Source organism: Neofelis nebulosa, chromosome 2 (assembly GCF_028018385.1).
Source record: "Neofelis nebulosa isolate mNeoNeb1 chromosome 2, mNeoNeb1.pri, whole genome shotgun sequence".
Taxonomy (NCBI): domain Eukaryota; kingdom Metazoa; phylum Chordata; class Mammalia; order Carnivora; family Felidae; genus Neofelis; species Neofelis nebulosa.
Window position 1 is genome coordinate 103,894,768 of NC_080783.1, and position 22,457 is coordinate 103,917,224.

Here is a 22,457-nt window from a genome sequence, read left to right on the forward strand (position 1 = left end):
TATTATCTATGATGTTATAAATGGGACAGGTATCCTATAGAACATTTTCTGTTCCTGTAAATCCTATAAAATGAATAAGACACTGATAGATTATTATTTATCTCTTTTAGAGATAGATCTTTTTGATAGATTATTGTTATCTCTAAGGTAGTCTATAACATTCAAGCATTTGTTTACAGTTTATTTGTTCAATATGTAGATAGTATTCCATTTTAATGTTCTGTTTATAGGTGACGAAGTCTTTTATGTAAGTAAAATAGATGATTTTTATAATTTCTGTCCAAAGGCTTGGGCTGTGAAATCTACTCTACCTGTGGTTCCTTCTGTTCCCTCTGGTCCTGTGCTGGCAGAGATAGAGAATCTTCCAAGGAATCCTGGAACAGACCATCATGACAGGAAATGGTTTGTTAACTCCTTAAACCAGAATAAAATGTTACTTGCTTAATGTATTCTAAATTCCCAACCCATAATCTTAGAACACGTTAAATGATTGAAAGCAAATTATTCATATTTGTAAGCTGAACAGAAACATATTATTGAACAGTCAGAATGGAATTGGGAAAACAAGGGATATAAGTGAAGAATGGAATGCAGTTATTTAATTGAAAAACATTGGTCAGCTCTCCTTATTTTGGTTAGTATGATTGGGAGACTGATGGCTGGTTCTCTGAAATGACTTCAGTGGTAGTCCAGTAGAACCTTTTCCGGATCCATAAAGAAAATGTGTTTGCTATGTGTTATTCCACACAACATAACGCTACTGTTTTGGATGAGTTTTTTCATTAGAGACTGAAGATAAAGCCAAAAGGGAAACATGACTCTAATCTAATAAAGCATGAAATACTCCATTTTGGGGATTGGAGAGAGAATCTGATGACAGAGAAGATCTTTCATTTGCTTAGATTTCCAGGGTCTTTTTTTAGATTCATACACAAATATGAATACTTTGTGGCTTATTGGACTGTAATCAGTAGGGTTCGTTATTTCCCAAATAAATATATGTGGCTTGGAGGGTTCGTAGGGAATTATTTGATGAAGTGGTCATGTTGGTTGCATCATCTGTTCAAGTTGTATGTCTGTGAAATGAACCTTGATAATTTATAGGATTTTTCTCTTTTTTTCTCTTGCTCTTAGTTTATTTATACCTGAAATCTAATGAGTTTCTGTGGTGATCTCAAGGTTTTGGTCAGCTTTCTGTGCAACCAGTTCTTCCTTCATGGTGGTGGGTCAACAGTGGTTGGTGATTATTTTCAGTCTTTGCTATGTAATTGTTTTTCACTGTTATTTTGGCTTAACTAACTTGCAAGGTGCTTTGCTCTTCATGGTTGGGCATATTTTTACCTCAGTTCCAAATAATTTGATTACTTTCTGAGATTGAGGGAATCCCCCCCCCCCTTTTCCCCCCTTTTCCTTTTACCTGAGAGTGTGGTAGGAGAACTTTGTATATGTGTGTGCATGTGGACACACACTTCAAGTATAAACAGTGAGGCTTCTAAATATCAGATTTTAGTCTTTATTTTTTTAAGCCATTAGAAACAGTTCTTCACTTTCTTACTGAACACACAGCTCCAGTAAGCAGCTATGTTTTATTGCCTTGATATTAACACCAAGTCTGTTGGCAAGGAAACCAGTACTGAGACTTCAACTATAAAAGAACTGCCTTAATACATGCTTACCTTTTATACTAATATGGAATGAGAGTCTGGTTTTTTGTTTTCTGGTGGTTTTTTTTTTTCATACTATATTATGACACTAAATCTTTATTGAGTTTTCTGATTTTCATGGGCACGTAATTTAAATCTGTTTAATTTGATTCATTAGGCCCTAAGTTCCTTTGATACAACCTTTAGAAATAGACAATACTGAATCTGAGAGTATTGAATTTCAAGGGAAATGAAAAATTTGGAGCTATATGTCCTTCCTTCATGTACTTGTGCTGAGACCTCCTTTGCTGAAATGGAGTAAAATGATGATCCTGAAAACCTAATGAGTCTCAGTGTATGTCAGCAGTGGCGTGGAACTGAATATACAACTGATCTGTTTTGGAGCTAATGGATTCCCCAGCCTGAATTTAAAGTGCATTTTCTATTTCACTTTTTGTTTCTGCATGCTTTGCTTGTTATTAATGCTTTTAAGTGAATATAAAACAGTCCTCCTTTAGAAAGTGATGTTAATAAAATTTGGGAATGCTCCCTAGATTTGAACAATTGGGCAGAATAATAGACTATAATCAGGTAGATAAATTTTAACCATTTTAATCTAAACCTACTTCACATTCAGTTCTTTAGCTTTCTCTTGCTAGTATGTTCTAAATGGCACCATTATTTCAGTAAATGATTTGATAACCGGTAATGTAGATATTTAGAGTCTTGATTATTTAGAGTATCACCTTTTGAGAAACAGTTTATGTATTTTAAACCCCTTAAACCATTTATAAACAACAAAAACAAAATCGAATAATATTTGCGAAATCTTGCATATATTGGGGAGAACATAAACCTAATTTAATGTCCTAAGTTTTCAGAGTCTGTGTGTTGAGGGTCATGAATTTTATGGGATAGATTTGATGAACAAATTGTATATCGGTTGAAGAAAAGATGATTTTATTGTAAAAAAAAAAAAAAAGTTCAAATTTATTCTAAAATCCTTTTAGCTAATTTCTTTTCAATTTCCCTAAGGAAAGAAAGGTGAAGATTCATGTTTCAATTGAGTTAGAAAAGTGTCGTATTTAAAAGTCTAGTTTTAGACCTCTTTTATAATTGGGATGATTTTTTTTTTCTTTGTAATTGTCTTAAATATGTGCTGCCCTTATTGCTGTGTTGAAAAACCTTGATCTTCTGAACCGTGACAAATGTTTTCTTTCTACTGGAGGACTCTGGTTATTTCTAACCAAGAACTGCTTGTATGCATGCTTCATTCTCATAGTTCTGCAGGTCTATTCTATAGCACTGTGTGATAAAAGGTTTCTTAATATACTTACTAAACTGTTCCTTGGAGGGGCTTTATAGTCTCATCACATTATCTGTACCTGTTGAATTTTATTCTGTGGTCCTGTGAACTTTGATTATAGAAGGAATAGCAATTCTCCATTGTTAATTGGAAACATTGATGTAAAATTACATGGCCTCTGAAGGTAGTTGTGGAATTTTGTTTCCTGGGTTTCAGTTTTGTGAAATCCCTTAATTTGGGGAATAATTCTCACAGTTGCCCTTTTCTATGTGTGCCTTTATCCGTAATTTAGAACTGTCCTTGTATTTTATGATTTTTTTAAATGTTTATTTATTTATTTGGCGGGGGGGAGGAGAGTGTGTGAGCATGAGCCAGGGAAGGGGCAGAGAGAAAGGGAGACAGAGCCCCAAGCAGGCTCCTCGTTGTCAGTGCGGAGCAAAACACGGGACTCCATCTCATGAACTGTGAGATCATGACCTGAGCCGAAATCAAGGGTTGGGCGCTTAACTGACCCACCCAGGCACCCCAAATTGTCCTTTTAAATATCTGAGTGAAGTCAGTTATAAATATTTTTTTCCTTTTTATTAGAACTTCAAACAACATTTCTACCTTTGATTTTGATACCAGCATCAGGGACAGATAGAGTGTTTTGCTCTTGGTGAAATTTCCTCTATTTAATTCACTTAACTGACTCTGATTACTTATTGATATTTCCATATTGAGCTTTTCTACTACATATAACTGTTGATTCTGTCCTCCCCCCTCCCTTTATTCTTGAATGTCATTGCATGGAGTAGATGTCAATAACTACTCATAACAGTGGTGCATGCTGGTCACACTGCCTTTCTCCTTTGTTACCTCTTACACATTCATTTTCTCCTATTCCTGTAGACTAACTGTGCTCCCCTCCCACTCCCCAACCATCCAGGCTCTCTGCTGCCAGTGACTGCTGTCAACGTGGTGGAAACCAGTGGAACACAAGGGCCTTGTCCCCACCCCAGCCTGCACATAGAAACTACACTGACTTTGTCCATGAGCACAATGTGAAGAATGCAGGAGTCCATCATGATGTTCATTTTCCTGGCCAGGCAGCCATGACTGAGATATAAGTGTTAAGCCTATTAGATACTGGAACTCTTTGTCATGCGAAATGATGGTATACATTTTTTCTACATAGAGGATTGGTCACATTAGGAGAATTTGGGAGAAATTATATTGAGTCACTAGTCGTAGTGTTGGTTGTAATTGAATAATTCTGTGAAAGGGAAATGATGTTAAGCTGTATGCCATCAGTGATAATGACAAATGCTTTTGTGTTGAAAGGGTATGTATATCATTGTAATTTTGGAAAGATTTTTCATGATTTTAACATGTTAATGCATCACTCAGAAGATGTCTCAGGAGAAGGTTTGTGTAAAAGCTGCCTATTATCATCCTACCCAAGCCATCCAAATAGATTGCAGTTAAAAGAATCAGACAAAGTAATCGTACACTGAGAAGGAAGCATATCCAGGCACCCTGTTTCAGTCTTTGGTGATACTTTGATAGAACTACTTTTCTATACCATTTTTAATATGCCTACAGTGACCCATGCCTTAATTTCAGTTAAGTGCCTAAGATTCTGTAATTGTAATTAATGTAATTTATAATTAAAAGCACTTTTAGTTTTTACAAACGCAAGAATTTTAATTTACTAAAATGTCTAGAAGTCACATTAATGATGTGATTCATGTAGAGAGAGAGAAATCTGAATGTTTACTTTTGTATGATTAACTAGTTAACCAGTGGTTAACTGAATTTTGTTACGTTACTGCTGAATGGTTGTACAAAATGGAAAATGTATCCACTTTTGTCTTTTCATATTCCTCTCTTCTTTTTTCATCTTATGCATCTGATAGATTTCCCAGGTTTGCAGCAGCCTCATAATCTGGCCTTAAAATAAAATTCTAAGGCCAAAACCATACCACTTTCAAATGGATTGGATATATTACTATTTTTTGTCCTTCATGAACTCTGAATGTAATTATCCAAGCTCTTTGATTTAATTCATAGAGGCAGGTTACATGAAAAAAAGTACATTTCTAATGTAATGGAAATTGATGTAAGAGAAGCATTTCTTTTGCCTTCCTATAGTTTTTTAGAAATTTTAACAATTTCCAAACCTTAAAACTATGTATATAATAGTTTGAAGATATTTTATAGTCTGAGAATTCATAATACTTCAAGATAATGAAGCTTTATTATAAACAACCTAACCCATATACCATCCATTTACCTCCAACGTCAGTCTTATCTCTCTCTGCTAGACAAAGACAAAGGTTTCAGAGGGTGTTATTACTGGACTGTTGGTTGCAAATAGCATACAACTTGTCAATAGGAAATATAAGTAAGCAAAATTAAGTAAGGCCTAGGAATGAGATTTATAAAAGCAAGTTTCAGCCTGTGAGTTTATCAATCATTTTAAGGAGACAGAAGTTCAAAGTATTCTTTAGCACATCCTGTAAACCTGTAAATAGGAACAGATCCATGTCTTAAATAGCCTAGCTCCCTCCCTAATTCTATCATCATAAAACATGCTTAAAAATGACCACTAATGTATGTTCCTCATAGTTGTTTTAGACTTTACATGGCTCAGATTATAATTGTTAGGTATTGTTGATGGTAATTTTTTTCTTTAAAACAGGGAATTTGAATTAACATTTTAAGCACAAAAACTTTGGTTTGTGTCATTCAGGAGAAGATTTCATGGATGTGACTATGATTAAGAACTTCCTATTTCTTTAAAAGTTTTTTTTTAAATTTGTTTTTAATGTTTATTATTTTTGAGAGAGCGCGTGAGTGAGCATGAGTGGAGGAAGGGCAGAGAGAGAGGGAGAGGGAGGGAGGGAGGGAGACAGGGAGGGAGACAATCTGAAGCAGGCTCCTGGCTCCGAGCTGTCGGCACAGAGCCCGATGCGGGGCTTGAACTCATGAACTGTGAGGTCATGACCTGAGCTGAAGTCAAATGCTTAACCGACTGAGCCACCCAGGCACCCCAAGAACTTCCTACCTCTATAATAGAAACCAAAGGAGTGTATAGAAACCAAAGAAATAATAATAATAAAGGTTTTTAGGTCTTTTAGTAAATCCCAAGGTTTGACTTTTCATACTTCAAATATACCTTAGCAGAATCTTAACTTTGGGAATTAGGGGAAGGATTGTAATAATAGAAGAGTAAGGTCTTCAGTTTGCATTGAAAGTGGTCATTTCTATAGAATTTGAGTTAATCAGTAATGTTACATTTAAGTGATGGAACAATCACATCATGGTTATATTTTCTTTGAAAACCTAATATAATAGTTCATTTATAAAGTCCTGGATAATAGAAACTGGATTGGAGGGGAGGGGGTGGGGAAAGTAAAGGACTAAGACTGGGTGGTAGTAGAATTAAATTTGTCTATTATAAGTTTCTATATGATCCAGGATTTCATATCAAATATTGTGAAAATTCGTGTTACTGGTAATTTCAAGATCCACGTTTCCATAGCTATGAAGAATTTACAGGTCATTCATTCTAAATAAATTGTCACCAACTTATTTATATTTTGCATTTTATTATGCCTTAAGGGTTAGTGATCATACATTCTAGATTAGGGAACTAATATCCTCTAGAAGTACCTTAGTTGGTCACTATCCTTTTGATCAGAAGGAGCCAACCACACAGAGCTCTGGGACCATGTAATTCAACTTCAGTGCTTGGGCTAATTTTATTTAACATAGTTTTAACATCATGAATTAGGTTGGCTATGTTTCAACTGCACTTTTATAAACAGAAACTTACAGAAACACAGCAAAGCTAGTGATCTTCATACTTTCACACATGAAAATAGAAGATCTTGTGATTATTAAAGGCTTTTACCTGTCTCTGAGTATAGTCTAACCCTTCTGACCTTGATAGGGTAGTCACAGATACACTGTACTTTTAAATGGGTATATAGAGAAAAACAGAAACTTAATATTTGTCCTGTTGTGTATATGCCTATATTTTAAAAAGCAACTAGTATACAAACATTCTAATACTGTAATGTCAGTATAATTCAGATCCTTTTTAGGTGGATTTTAAGTTGTTTAAAGTGCTGACCCAGGAAATGTTGTTTATAACACTTGGGTGAATCTTTATTGTTAAAATTGTCCAGGATGTAAAAGATGCTTTGTAAACATCAAGATAAAAAACTGAAATGTCTTCTGAATGGAGGACACGCAGATAACTTGTTTCATGGGATAAACAACGAACTGGACCTTGATTACGGTAGTTTGTTTCACTAGATTTTTACATACTTATTTGGTTGATATGCTAATGATTATTTTGATTAGTAGTCTTGTTTTATATCACTTTTATGTGTCCTGATGTCATGCATTTCATCTTTACATCTTGCTAAAACAGGAAAATAGATGAAGGGGTGGTGGAAATAATGGACGATTATGGTGTCTTGAGTTTCAGGAGGAAGAGGAGTATTGTGATGACAGGCTTTACAGGAATAAGAAGACTAATCCTCATCTTTGATCCCTTTATTTCCATATGTATTCATAGACGTAAACTGACAAAGTAGGGGGATGGTTTTCCATATTAGTGCAGCACGTTCTGATGGTGAAAGCAGTAATCATTTGAAACAGCGCTTTAACTGTTTTGGTTGGGGCATACGCTTCATTTTGAAACCATAGTTCATTGCTTGAAAGGCTGTTATTTTTTATGTGTTAGGCTTTAAATATTGGGTCTGAAAATATTAATATCAAGTTGCATTTATTTTATATCTTTGGTATATAGGGTTTGTCATGGATTTGCAAAAGTAAAATCCTCTTGTATTAGTCTCTTTACCACCACCTACTTCCTTCCTATATTTTAATGTAAATTATACCACATCATCAGTTATACCTGGTTTCCAGAATGGTCAGTGCTTGCATGTGATAGAATTTGCTAGAGATAGAATTTGAAGATCCTTTTAGGATGGGGAAACCTCTGTCTGTGCCTCTGTCTTTCTGCTGTCTCTCTTGTGGGCTTCTGTCTCAGTATAAAATGTTATTGTCAAATCCTTTCTTGTTAATATGAATCCTATAATATTTTTTCTCAGCTCCCTTTTTTGAAGAACATAAAATTTTCTCATGCTCTTTTCTTATAAATTATCTTTTTACTTTAGTCATGTGAAATCCATTGTGAGAATTTTGTTTCACCCACTGGACATGAACTTTGGTGATAGAAATACTAGGGTAAGAAGCATGTCACTTTCACTGGAATATGTGTTATATAACTTCACTTCTTTAATTCTGGCTAATGTGTAATACATTTGAGCTGCTTTGAGCATTTTGGGTTGGTGGGGAGTACTGTAATATTAGCCTTTTTAGAGAATTAGTGAAGAGGAGAAATTTCAAAAGAAGTTGGTGAAAGGAAAAAAAAATTCTGTGGCTTTTTTAATGATACATTTTTTAATTTTTATACTGAAGTAGAAAAGCAAGTGTTCCTGTTTTTCCTGAAGGAATTGTTCTCACAATTTTTTATTATTAGATAATTACCTAAGCTTTTGTGTTCCTAACAGCAAGCTGTGGCCTTCATTTTAGGTGATGGTGCTCAAGTGAACTTTTTACATTTTGTTCCTGACACCTGGCCAACGTTTTGTTTATATTGGCATGGAGGAGAGCTATCTGACTTGGAGAACAACATTCTCCAGGAGTGTGACTGAAGACTCCCTTGGTGGTGTAATAAACCTATACCTCCTCCTCTTAAAAGCAGGTTTAACAGCTGCAGATCTTATTTTTTGTTCTTGAAGGAATTCCCATTTGTTTTGTTTTTGAGTAATTTTAATAAAGAAGAAGTGAGCTATACTAGTGTATGGTTAGGATTTGTGGGAAGTTGCAGATTCCTTAATAAAGGTCTGGTGTATTGACTTATGACTGATTATTGTTAATATTAAGTGAAAAAATATTTTCAATTATTAGGAATGGGTGGAGTAAAAGAAAATGAAAAGTAAGAGATGATAACAGGAAGACAGTGGATGGCCTGACTTGTCTTGTGGAACTGGTTGGAAGACTATCCAGAGAAATTACGGAAAACATCCCAGGATGTACAATGCCACATATGTACCATTACTCAGAAGAATTTCCTATAACAGAGCTATGTTTGTAGCCCAGCTAATTAGCTTCAGGGATTATTTAATTATAAACTCTCTATGAGTTTGGTGGAGATTAAGAACTATGTTTTGGGGCACCTGGGTGGCTCAGTTGGTTGAGTGTCTCACTTCGGCTCAGGTCATGATCTCACGGTTTGTGAGTTCGAGCCCCATGTCGGGCTCTGTGCTGACAGCTTAGAGCCTGGAGCCTGCTTCAGATTCTGTGTCTCCCTCTCTCTCTCTGCCCCTTCCTTGCTTATGTGCTCTCTCTCTCTCTCTCTCTCTCTCTCTCTCTCTCTCAAAAACAAACATTAAAAAGAAAAAAGAATTTTTTTTTTTTTTAAAAGAAAGAATGAACTATGTTTAACAACTTACATTAATTCTTTCTGGGAACACCAGCATCAAAACGTTTGGAAGTCTTTAGAAAGACTTGTGGAGATTTGAGTAGAATGTCCAGTTTATCACTTTAAGTGGAACTTAACAGATAAACTGGAGTGATAGCAGTTAAAAGTACTTGTGTCTTGGAAAGGTGTTGAATCTTGGTGTGAAGGAGTTTCAATTTGGTAAGGAACCCTGGGCCAATCACTGCAAATGTTTAAGTTGAAGACTGGGGAGGCTTGTATTGATATCTCCATTTTAAGTTCACCTCGTTACTTGTTGAGTACCTACCAGAGCACCTCCTTGTTCCTCACTTCCTCATATGCAGTCACTTGTAGTTACTCTTTTGTATGTACCCTCAGATATCTTCCCCTGTTGTGCACATCTGGTTCAATCCTGGCTAGATCCACTCTGTCCACTGTACATGTAGATGGAGAATATGGAATGCAATATCGTTGAATGGTCTCTCTTTAAATTTTGGCCACTGAGCTCAAATGGGTCTTTAGATGCTGCCTGAAATCCTGTCACATTTTCTTTCTTAATCTATTCATTGTCACATTGTGCTGGCAGTAATTTCTCTTCTTTCAAACTTCCACCACCTCCTCAGCTCTCACTCCTCACTGTCAGTTAATGACCTTGCTTCCTACGTTCTGGAGAAAATAAGCAAGCAGAAGAGATCTGTACACTCCCACCACCTTATCAGTCCACTTCTTTCCAATTGGTCATATATACTCTGCTATTCCTGTTGTTCGTCTCGGTGAACTATCCATTCTCTTATTTAAGGCCTACCTCTTTACTTGTCTTCTAGATCTTGACTCTTAGCTACTCAAGAACATCATTTCAGCAATGCTCTCTTGTGCTATAGCATCATTTTTCCCCTCTCTGCTGGAATATTCTCATCAGCACAGAAACACCGTATGATCTCTAATACTATTAAAAAAAGAAATCCTCCCTTGAATCCACCTTCCCCTTTTGGCTATTCCTGCATTTCCTTGTTTCACTTACAGCAAAACTCCTTGCCATGAAAGAATTGTCTATATGGTTTCCCCTTCTCATTCTATTTTGAACCCATTCTAACCAGACTTTGCCAACTAAGCTGCTGTGTATGATTGTGCAGATCGTGTCCTGAACAAGGGTGCCACATTCGAGAGGACAATGATCACATATTTGTGACAGTGGTTTTCCAGCAGGTGGCACTAAATTTCTTGTTCTAATAAAAGCATATTCTATGACAGTTTTGTAAGAGATGCAAGTAAAGTGTCTTTGGGAGGGACATTGTTTAAATCCACATAAAGATTCTGTACGGGCTAGTAGTGTTCTGCTACCACTCCACCAGAAGAGTTTTTGTTAGTTCACAATGACCACATTTCTCATTCTGCATTAATCTTCAGTCAAGTTAGCATTCATGACAGTTGCTCATTTCCTTCTTCATGAAATGCTTCCTTCACAGAGCTTATCTCTCGTCATCTACCTCACTAGCCATCATTTTTATTAAAAAAAAATTTTTTTTTAATGTTTGTTTATTTTTGACAGAGAGACAGATCATGAGTGGGGGAGGGGCAGAGAGAGGGAGACACAGAATCCGAAGCAGGCTCCAGGCCCTGAGCCGTCAGCACAGAGCCCAACGCGGGGCTTGAACTCACGGACTGTGAGATCATGACCTGAGCTGAAGTCAGACGCTCAACTGACTGAGCCACCCAGGCGCCCTACCCCCCCCTTTTTTTTTTTTAATTTTATTTATTTTTGAGACAGAGAGTATGAGCAGGGGAGGGGCAGAGAGAGAGGGAGACACAGAATCTGAAGCAGGCTCCAGGCTCTGAGCTGTCAGCACAGAGTCCGACACAGGGCTCAAACTCAACAGACTGTGAGATCATGACCTGAGCTGAAGTCAGACGCTTAACTGACTGAGCCACCCAGGCGCCCCACTAGCCATCATTTTTAGACCCTCTTTTAGTTTCTCCTTATTTCCCTAATCCCCTAAAGATTGTTTAGGACCTTTTCTGCAATAACTCATTTCCTTGGTAATCTCAACTAGTGTTATGGTTTTAGGTGCCATTTATACATTAGTAATTTCCCATTTTATATCATCAGCCTGGACTGCTTTGTTTCCAGACTCTCATATCCAACTGCCTGTATGACATTGCTACTTAGATATCTAATATAGGTATCTTAATTTTAAAAAACTTTTTATTTCAAAATAATTTTAGGCTTACAGGAAGTTCAAAGATCTTGCAGAGAGCTCTCATACCCTCCCTCATTAGTTTTACTGAATGTTAACATCCTACATAGCCATGGTACAATGGGACGATTATCAAAGAAAGGAATTAACATTGGTACAGTTCTAACTAAACTGTGTACTTTATTCAGATTTCACCAGTCTTTCCACAAATGTTCCAGGATCTTATCTGGCCCCCTTCCATCTATGATCTTCAGGCTTTGATGACCTTTTGAAGATTACTGCTCAGATACCTTGTAGGATGGTCCTCCAATTTGAGTGTATGTGATGTTTTTCTATGATTAGATTGAGTCTATGGGTTCCGCGGGAAAATACCACAGAGGTGATATTGGGACATCTCAAATTTAATATGTTCAAAATTGAACTCCTCGTTCAATTTTTCTTATCTCTGCTGTTTTTCCTAGCTTACTAATTGGCAGTTCTGGTTTTTCTGTTGGTGGGCCGGTGTGTTTCAGGCTTCACACCAGAACTACTAAATCAGAGACCAGAGATAAGACCTGACAATTCCATTTTAATATGCTCTCCTGGAGATTCTTTTGCATACTAAAGTTTGAGAAGCACTGGCTTATATCAGGGCCCCTAATAATTCTCTTGACTCTGCTTTGTTTCTACTCATCAGTCAGTGAGGTCTGTTCTTTCTTCAGAATAGATACAGAATCCCTTACTTGTCACCATCTCCACTGCTCCCATCTTGTTTCTTTCTTTTTTTTTTTTTTTTTAAGTTTTTATTTTAATTCCAGTTAGTCAACATACAATGTTATATTAGTTTCAGGTGTACAGTATAGTGCTTCAGCACTTCCATACACATCATCTGGTGCTCATCTTTATAAATATACTCTTATTCCCCATCTCTTTTACCCATCTCCCCACCCAGCTCCTCTCTGGTAACCATCAGTTTGTTCTCTGTAGTTAAGAGTCCGTTTCTTGGTTTGCATCTCTTTTTCTCCTTTGCTTATTTGTTTTGTTTCTTAAATTCTACATATGAGTGAAATGGTATTTGTCTTTCTCTGACTTATTTTGCTTAGCATTATACTCTCTGTCGTTGCAAATGGCAGGATTTCATTCTTTTTATGGCTGAGTAATATTCCATTGTGTATGTGTGTGTGTGTGTGTGTGTGTGTGTGCGCGTGTGTGTCTCACATCTTCTTTATCCGTTCATCAATTGATGGACATTTGGGCTACTTGTGTATCTTGGATCAATAATGCCGTTACAAAGGGTGCTTGTATCTCCGAAGTTGGACACTTAACTGACGTGAGTCACCAAGGCATCCAAGGATGAATTAATCATTATAGACTAACAGCCATAGCAGAAGAAAATTTTAACAGCAGAGTAAAAGGAATAGTTGAGGAATTATGAGTGGCATTTGGGTATGAGTACAGAATTCATGGGGAGGTATGATAATGATAGCTGACATTTGAGTACATCTGTGACTGGCATTCATTGTTTGGAGGTACAGGAGTACCTTATTTCTTATAGAACTCTGTAAGATATTTAGGCTAGTGAAGAAATTAAGGCACAATAAGGATATAACTTCTCCAAAGTTACATTGCTAGTACATGGATAGGCTGGGGTTCAAAGTCAGCTTGGTCTTAGAGACCAGAATGATACCCACTGCACTGACTCCATACATTGTAAAGCTTGGTGGGGCTAGATTGTGGAGAGTCAAAAGGAGCGTCATAGGAGTAACTTTCTAAAGAGGCAGTGTGAAAAATGATTGTCAATTGGTGGAAGATTAGATAACTAAAGTATGCTACATCCATACTATGTAATTGATAAAGAATGAGGAAAAGTCTCCATGTATGTGGTTATTGAGTGTGTCAGTCATCCATTGTTCAGTAACAAACTCCAGTGAAGTGTCTCAGGTATGTTTTCATTTTTATAAAAATCAAACCATGTATATATTTGTAAGTGTACAGAAAATGAAGCTGGAAAGATAAACTGAATTTTCAAAGCAATTTAGTAGGTATAAGGGAGACTTTTCTTTTTTTTCTTTCTTCTTTTTTTTTTTTTGTTAGCACCTACTATAAATAACTTAAAACAAATTAAAATGCCCCCATATGTGGTGGGAAACAGGACAGACTGCTTCAGGTAAGTGTCCATGAAAAAGAAGATGGATAGAAGAGATAATGTCATATATATTTCTTTGTACATTCTTGAGAAATGGATGTGTGCTAGGACATTGCCAAAAGTCACAGATGAAAAATGTAATGTCTAACTACATTTTTAAAAACTTTTTGGATATATAATCCACTGGTTTTTTTTTTTTTTTTTTTTTTTCAACGTTTTTTAATTCATTTTTGGGACAGAGAGAGACAGAGCATGAACGGGGGAGGGGCAGAGAGAGAGGGAGACACAGAATCAGAAACAGGCTCCAGGCTCCGAGCCATCAGCCCAGAGCCTGATGCGGGGCTCGAACTCACGGACCGCGAGATCGTGACCTGGCTGAAGTCGGACGCTTAACCGACTGCGCCACCCAGGCGCCCCAATAATCCACTGGTTTTTAATATATTCACAAAGGTGTACAACTATCACCACTATAATTCCAGACATTTCATTATCCCCCAAAGAAACCCTTCCCCATTAGCGCTTAATGCCTGTTTTCCCCTCCCCACCAAGCCCTAGCAAACACTAATCTGTCTCCATAAATTTTGCTAGTTCTGGAAATGTCTCATAAGTAGAATCATATAACATGTGACCTTTTTGTCTGACTTATTTCACTTAGCACAGTGTTTTTAAGATTTATCTGTGTTGGGGCCACCTGTATTGGTAGGTAGAGCATGCAGCTCTTGATCTCAGGGTTGTGAGTTCAAGCCCCATGTTGAGTGTAGAGCTTACTTAAAAAAAAAAAAAAAAAAAAAAAAAAAAAAAGTTTTATCCATGTTATAGCATTTGTATTTGATTTCTTTCAATGGTTTGGTATATTCCCTTGTATGCTACATAATCTTTTATTCATCAGTTGATGGACACTTTTTGGTGATTGTCCATACTGCTCTCAAAATTCAGGAACAGATTTTTTGTTTTTTAATGAACATGTGTTTTCAGTTCTTTTGGGTATATAGCTAGGAGTGGAATTGCTGGGTCATATTAACTGTATTTAACATCTTGAGGAGCTGCCCAAATTGTTTTCCAAAGTAGCTGCACCATTTTACATTTCTACCAGCAATTTTGTTGCCTTTTTCATTATAGTCATCTTGGCTGGAGGGTGTAGCTCATTGTGACATTGAGTTGCATTTTTGGGGGGCTAATGATGTTGGGTATTTTTTATATGCTTATTGGAAATTTGCATATCCTTTTTGGAGAAATATCTATTCACATTCTTTGCCCATTTTCAAAATTGGACATAGTAATCCTTTCTTTATCTGTAGCATCTCAAATTCTGTCTCCTTTTGTGCCCCTTTTTTCTAGAGCCGTATCTTTATTTAGTCTTTTTATAGAACAACACTTTATTTTAATTTTGTGGCACATTATATGTTTGTCCCTACCTATGTGAGGCAGATTGTATAGAATGAAAACAAGGCCCAGTGACAGTTAAGTCCGTTTGTGAACAGCTCCTGTAGCAGAATAATTAGTTATTTCTCTGTTTCAGAGAGACAAAGTAAAAAAGATTAAGTAAACAGTAATTACATCTTGTAGTTCACATCTTTATGAGATGGGGTGCTCAGGGATGAATTCTTTTAGAAATTATGCTTTTTTAATTCTTTTTTGGCTTGCTTACCTGTAGATTGTAATCCTTTATCTGTTTGCAAGTTTCAATGGGGAAGTTAAATAAGTCATTTTGGATGAAGATACAGTAAGAATGTTCCATTTAAATGGCACACATTCTTCCCTAGGGAAGAAAAGAGTGGATGCATCAAGTTTGTTTAAGCAGTTATTGAGAGCCATGTGCTAGGTTCATTGGTGTTTCATTTTCTATTGATGTGTAACAAATTACTAGAAAATAGATAAATCCTGAAGTAGCTTTTGCAGACTTCTCAGTCAGGAGAGGTATTTTATCTGATGTTACTTAATGAAAATTTCAATAGCAACAGCACACAAAAATGTGGCGCAAATGATCTTCAGATACATCACAGCCTGTTCTAAAATGCAAGGGTGTGATAGCAAGGAAATGAGTTTTCACGCTTAAAAAGAGTCTTTATAACTTGAACGTGTCAGCCACAGCTTTATCGGAAGATGAGAATTAATAAATCTTTTTTTTTTTTTTTGGCTTTGTTTTGAGATAGAAAGTGATTGGAATAGAAACCCTTGGTGGTATCTGCTACAGTGGATGGTTCTTTTAATACCTCTCCTTGTGCACATTCTGTGCTTACTCTCTCTTGCATGCACTCTCTTGCTCCTCCCCTCCCCCTTTCTCCCTACTCCTTCTTTCTCCCTACTCCTTCTTTCTCCCTCTCTTACCCTGTCTCCCCACTTCGTTTACTTTGAAAAGAAATGTATTGAGAGTTAGAGGGAATAAATGGAATAAATTGTTTTTGTGGTCTCCTGACCTGATGGTAGTGTTTTTACACTAAAATTACTGCACTTTTTTTTTCCCTCCCCAATACTAAGCATTTTAAGTTGTATTTTTTGAATACCTCCTAAATTAACATGAGGTTTCATTAGGATTTTCATCATGCTTAAAATGGTAGACTCCCTAATGGGTACATATCAGAATTAGTAATCTGTAATTTAGTGACTAGTTGGTAAGTTTCAACTGTGTATAGGCACTGGGTTCTACATTCTGGAAATGGAATAGTGACCAAGACATAAGTTCCTACTCTCATGACATATGTATTCTAGTAATAAGAGACTGATAATTAGTATACAGATAATAGATGCCATGATTTCAAATAGTAACATGCTGTGAAGAAAATAAGGTAATGTCACAGTAAGTGACTTCAGGGTGAGGGGTAGTCCTTTGAAGAGATACCCAAGTTGAGAGATGAGTGGTGGGTATAAGGACTCAGTCATGCAAAGAAGGAGTATCTCAGGCAGACATAACTAACACAGAGGCCTTTGAGTTGATTTTTGAGGAGTAGAAAAGAAAACTAGTTGGATGGAGCTTAATTAAGAAGAGGCTCTACCGTAAGTGTTCTGAGGGTGCTAGGCAGAGACCTAGTAATGGAGTGCCTGGTATGCCGGCGAAAGTAATGTGGATTTTATTCCAAGGTGGATTTTGAGTAAGAGAGGGATGAGCAATAACATTCTCTACATGTCTCCGAGGCAGTTACCACGTCCATTCAGGGAGTCAAACATAGTATACTACTATTACCAAATATATGCTGTCCATGGTCAAGTTTCCTGATTGTCCTAACCCTGTGTTTTATAGAGCCTTCTATGATCCAGTTCAGAATCACACATTTACATTTTGTTTCGAGTATCTTAATCTGCAACAGTTCTTCAGCCTGTCTTTATCTTTCACAACATTTGTATTTTTAAATAGTATGCATCCATTGTTTCACAGACTGTCCCTATTTGGGATTTAATTGATCATCTCTTCATGATTCAATGCAGTTTATGCACTTTCGTCAATAAAAATGTGATGTATCTATATAGACGCGATATATCTGTAGCAGATTACATCAGAGGGTACTTGATGCTACTTTGTCCATTACTGGTAGTGTTGATTTCATATTACTTGGTTTAGGTATTGTTTATCAGACTTTTCCACCATATTTTTTTGTAGTTAAAAAATTATCAAATACTTTGTGCAAATATTCTTCCAGCAAACTTCCACCTAATGGTGAAAATTAGTTATTATCGCAAAATGGTGATTTGCTAACTATCATTCTCTACACTAGTTAGTTGGTCAGTTGGTGTTCTACAAAAAGAATTTTTTCTTTTCTATTTATACATGGATTTGTGGATTCTTTCATTCAGTGTGTTATATAGTTCGTGGTATTCCTTTGATAGTCAACCTGTCCCAAATCTGGCCAGTGAAAACCTGTCAAACTATGTCCCTTACCACTTACTATGTCCCCTTCACTTTCTGAGAACTTTTTTTAGTTTTTGGTATAAGAGGGTCCACACTCATCTTGTACTTTCCTTGCCTTAGCCCTGAAGGCAGCCATTTTTTAAGAGCCTGGAATCCTTTTAGTTAAAATGGTATTTAGCAATCAAGATCTGGGCATTAGATTATGTTCACTGCTCCTGTAAATGTCATTGCTTCTAAACTTAGTGGACAGAGTGAAAAAAATAGGTATGTTTAAATCACAAATTCATACTGATACTCTAATTTTAGTCTGTATCTGGGTTCTTTGCCTCCCCAGTTCCTTATTTTTGTTTCCCTTCTCTTCTTCCCTAGTGAGAAACCTAACTACTAGCAGTATACTGATTCCATATTTGCCCACTTGTATGATACATATCAATAGCTTCAGAATTGCTGTATGCATACTGCTACCAACAACAAATCTAAGTAAATTTCAGTATCCACAGTTTTCTTTAGTCTGAGAATAAGTAAAATACTATATTTAAATTTTACTTGGATTAGTTCCTTTTTTTCCTATGTAATTATGGTATTCATTTAGTAGTAAATACATCTTAATTTTTCTAGATGTTGCCAGATTCCCCTTCGTTGGAGATGAAGTATATGTCTTTTTTTTTTCTTACAGCTTTATTGAGGTACATTTGATACACAGTAAAGTACATTTATTCAAAGTGTTTGATAAGTTTTGACATGTATACACCTGTGAAACCAACACCATAATCAATATTAATGATGGATATGTTCTGTGTAGTTTTTATTTAAATTCCTTTTATTAGCATATTTTTTATGTTTAAGAGCCATTTGCATTTTTTGTGAGAATTGGCTCTTTAATGTTTATTTATGAAAAACAATTTTTTTAATGTTCGTTTATGTTTGAAAGAGAGAGAGCATGAGTGAGGGAGGGTCAGAGAGAGAGAGAGAGAGAGGGAGACACAGAATCCGAAGCAGGCTCCCGGCTCTGAGCTGTCAGCACAGAGCCCAACACAGGGCTCTAACAGTGTGTGAGGATTGTCACCTGAGCCAAAGCCAGATGCTTAACTGACTAAGCCACCCAGGTGCCACTGTTTATTTTTGAGAGAGAGAGAGAGCATAGCATACCTGCGCATGTGTGTGAGCAGGGGAGGGACAGAGAGAGAGGGAGACAGAATCCCGAGCAGGCTCCACTCTGTCAGTGCAGAGCTTGACAGGGGACTTGAACTCACGAACCTTGAGATCATGACCTGAGCTGAAATCAAGAGTTCAACGCTTAACCAACTGAGCTACCCAGGTGCCCCGGGTTTGATTCTCATTTGTAGTGTCCCCTTCCACCTTTTTCAATAGAATTGTTCACTTTTTTCTTCCCTATTTTTAAGAAGTTTTTAATGCGTATTAGGGATATTAACTATATAATATCAGTAACTTGTAATATCAGTAATGTATCTATGTAATATCAGTAATCTCAGATCCACTTAGAACTACCTTGGTGTATAAGGTATGAATATTGAATCTAAGTTTGTTTCCAAGTTTGTATCCAGTTGTGTCAACACTACTTTAAAAAAAAATTCATCAGGGTGCAGGAACAACTAGATATTCACATAGAAAATAATGAAATTGGATCTCTACCTCACACCATGTAAAAAAAATGAACTCCAAATAGATCACAGACCTAAAATTAATAGCTAGAACTATAGAAGTCTTAGAGGAGAACACAGGAGTAAATCTTTGTGACTGGACTCAGCAATAGTCTTTTAGATATAATACCAAAAGCACCTGTGACAAAAGAAAAAATAAATTGGAATTCATCAAACATTAAAACTTTTGTGTTTCCAGTGATACTATCAAGAAAGTAAAAAGACAATACATAAAATGGAAGAACATGTTTACAACTTCTTTTGAGTTCTCTAGAGTGATTTAGTTTTTTTCTAGGCTTTCCCTACCCCCAGAATTAGGTTTTAGCTTTTTATAGTCTTTCTAATGAATGCCACTTGTTCATCTGTTCCACTACCTTTAAATTTCTACTCTCCCCCCCCCGCCCCCACCTTTTGATGTTTGTTTATTTTGAGAAAGAAAGAGCGTGAGAATGAGCAGGGGTGGGGCAGTGGGAGAAGGAGAGAGAATCCCAAGAGGGCTCTGAGCTGTCAAGCACGGAGCCTGACTCGGACTTGATCTCTCACAAACTGTGAGATCTTGACCTAAGCTGAAATGAAGAGTTGGACACTTACCTGACTGAGCCACCCAGCGCCCCTCTCCCCACCTTTTTTGTTCCTTATAAATGAATGTGATTTTGTGTCCTTATATTGTCACCTTAGAGTGATTTTATGAGAAAATTATTTTATGAGAAATATAATGATTTTTTAAAATATGCTTTGTAATTTTTTGTTGGTGAGTTCAGTTTGCCTTGTTTTAAACAGGTTTGTTTTCTTTCCTTTTTACCATACTCCTTTCCAATAAGCCAGTTTTGAAATTGCCCCAGCCTGAATTTTTGAAATCCTCAGCTCTGAAGAAGGTCTTAGAGTAGGATCTTCTGGAGAAATTCCTCCAGTCCTTGAGTCAGTATATGGTGGTCTTATTGTTGGTTGCACAGGTATTTCTAATTCTTCCCTTCATAGCAAGCAAGCACTTTTCATTTGAAACTGCACTTGTCATTTGAGCCTCTGTTCCTATCAAAAAATGACAGTACTTTTGTTTCAGGTAGTGAGTCTGACTCTTGTTTACTGTCTCGCTTGAGGTGTTTTGGGTTTCATTACTCCCAGGGAGTTGGGTTTTTGACCCCAGTGCCTGTTTCCACTCCCAGCTCCCTGAGTTCTTCCTGTCTTGAGCCCCCGGTTCATTAATGGGAGTTTATCACTGTTGTTTTTGGAAAAGCCTGAATTCTCTGCTTTATCTTTCTCTTAATTACTGTATTCATCTATACAAGGTCAACTCTTTACCCTTTCTAGCCCTTCATTTGTACTTAGAAGAATCGTCTTATTTTTAGTAATTGAAACATACCTTAAGTTACAGAAAGTCCAGTTTTAATCTTATACCCAATATAATGATTTTTCCTTCCCACATTCTCATTTTTTTTTTAACTTATTTTGACTGGTGGGGGGGGGGGCAGAGAAAGAGGGGGAGAGAGAGAGAATCCCAAGCAGGTTCTGCACTGTCAGCACCCAATGTGAGGCTCAAACCCACAAACCATGAGATCATGATTTGAGTTGAAACCAAGAGTTGGGCGCTTAACCGACTGAGCCACCCAGAAAGCCCCTGCATTCTCATTTTGATAGAGGTGGCGGTTGTTTTGTTCTTTTAATCGTTACTTTCTTCTTACTCTTGTGGTGCTTACTTTCAAGGTTGAGGAAGAAGAAAGAGGAAAGGGAGCAACATTTTACTTGAATGATTCTGTTGTAATCCAGCATGGTGTCATGGCCTGTATATATGTGCTAGCTCTTTTGTGCTAAACCCAAATACATTTATTTTCAGAGGCCCTTATAGAACCTATCACTTGCCCACATAGGCAGTGTACTTCACATTTCACCTTTGGCAACACTCTTCTTTCATTTACTCCTGGCTCAGCTCTTGCCCATGAGTACACCCATATTGTGTGTCATCTTACCTTGGTAAATTTGTCTCACGGGTGGACTTCTGTTGAATGGGCTTCTAGCAGGACTTACACTTGGCTCAGGGGAAGCACATACGCTTTTTTTCTTTTCCTTGCCATTTTTTATTTTGGAAAACTTCAAACCCACGGAAAAGTTGAGAGGACGGTGGATGAAGAGTCATATGCCCTTTTAGATTTTCTACTTGTTAACATATTTTGCCCATTTGCTGACTTTTTCTTGGCTGAAGTAATTGAGGATCATAATGAGACATTATATTGCTACCTTCCTAAATATTTCTGTATGTCTCTCCAAAAATCAGACATTCTTGTACATAATATGTTTACCACACTCAAAATTCAACAGTGATGTGATACTGTAATACATAGGCCATAGTCAGATTTTCCGAAATGTTTCAGTAAATGCCCTTGATAGCTGGTTTTCTTCCTTATTCAGGATCCAGTCAAGGTTTCAGTTAGTTTTTCATAGCTCTTTAATCATGAAAAGTTCTTCACCCTTTTTTGCCTTTTGTGGTGTTAATGTTTTTAAAAGAGTCGATGCTGGCTTCTTTGCAGAATACCTCTTAGATGTATGTGGTTGTTTTCTCATGATTAGATTGAAATTTAACAGTTTTACTAACGTTTTGGTTAAGCTGATATTCACCAGATTTTTCTGTAAAAGTACCTGTTTCCTTTTTGCTCTAATCTGTGGAGTGTCAATGTCCTATTCCCTAACAGTCTCACACCCAATGGTTTCTTAGCATCTGTTGATAATTTTTGTCTGAATCAGTTATTAGTACTTTGGCATTTACAATATGGTTATTTTCTAATTCTGTCATTCTTTCCATGAATAGGTGTTGGCATTCTCCTATAAAAGAATTTTTGGGGGTGCCCGGGTGGCTCAGTCGGTTAAGCACCCGCTTTGAATTTCAACTCAGGTCATAATCTCATGGTTCGTTGGAACAAGCCCCACATTGGGCTCCGAGCTGACAGCAAGAAGCCTGCTTGGGTTTCTCTCCCTCTCTCTCCCTCTGTTTCTCTCTCCCTCTCTCTCTGCCCCTCCCGCCTTAAAATAAATAAATAAACATTTAGAAAAATAGAGAATTTTTCCTCTTCTCACCTGTAAAGGAAATAATTTGTTTTAAATCCACACATGGATTTTTTAAAAATGTATTATCATCCATTCCTGTTACTCATTTTGATGTGCGACTTGTTTCAAATTTGGCCTCTGGGAA

General features: G+C 36.8%; 1 protein-coding gene across 7 annotated transcripts in view; it reads left to right on the forward strand.

The window, feature by feature from the left end:
• The window catches only part of EPB41L5 (erythrocyte membrane protein band 4.1 like 5), a 143,831-nt gene that overhangs the window by 72,138 nt on the left and 49,236 nt on the right, over positions 1–22,457 (forward strand). For 5 of the 7 annotated variants that reach the window (XM_058715531.1, XM_058715530.1, XM_058715526.1 and 2 more), the window contains exon 16: positions 287–402. In XM_058715531.1, the coding sequence (XP_058571514.1) occupies positions 287–402 (116 nt within the window). Of the gene's footprint in view, positions 1–286; positions 403–3,877; positions 7,233–22,457 lie in introns of those variants that run through there. The other 2 variants (XM_058715533.1, XM_058715532.1) reach the window with 2 other exon arrangements.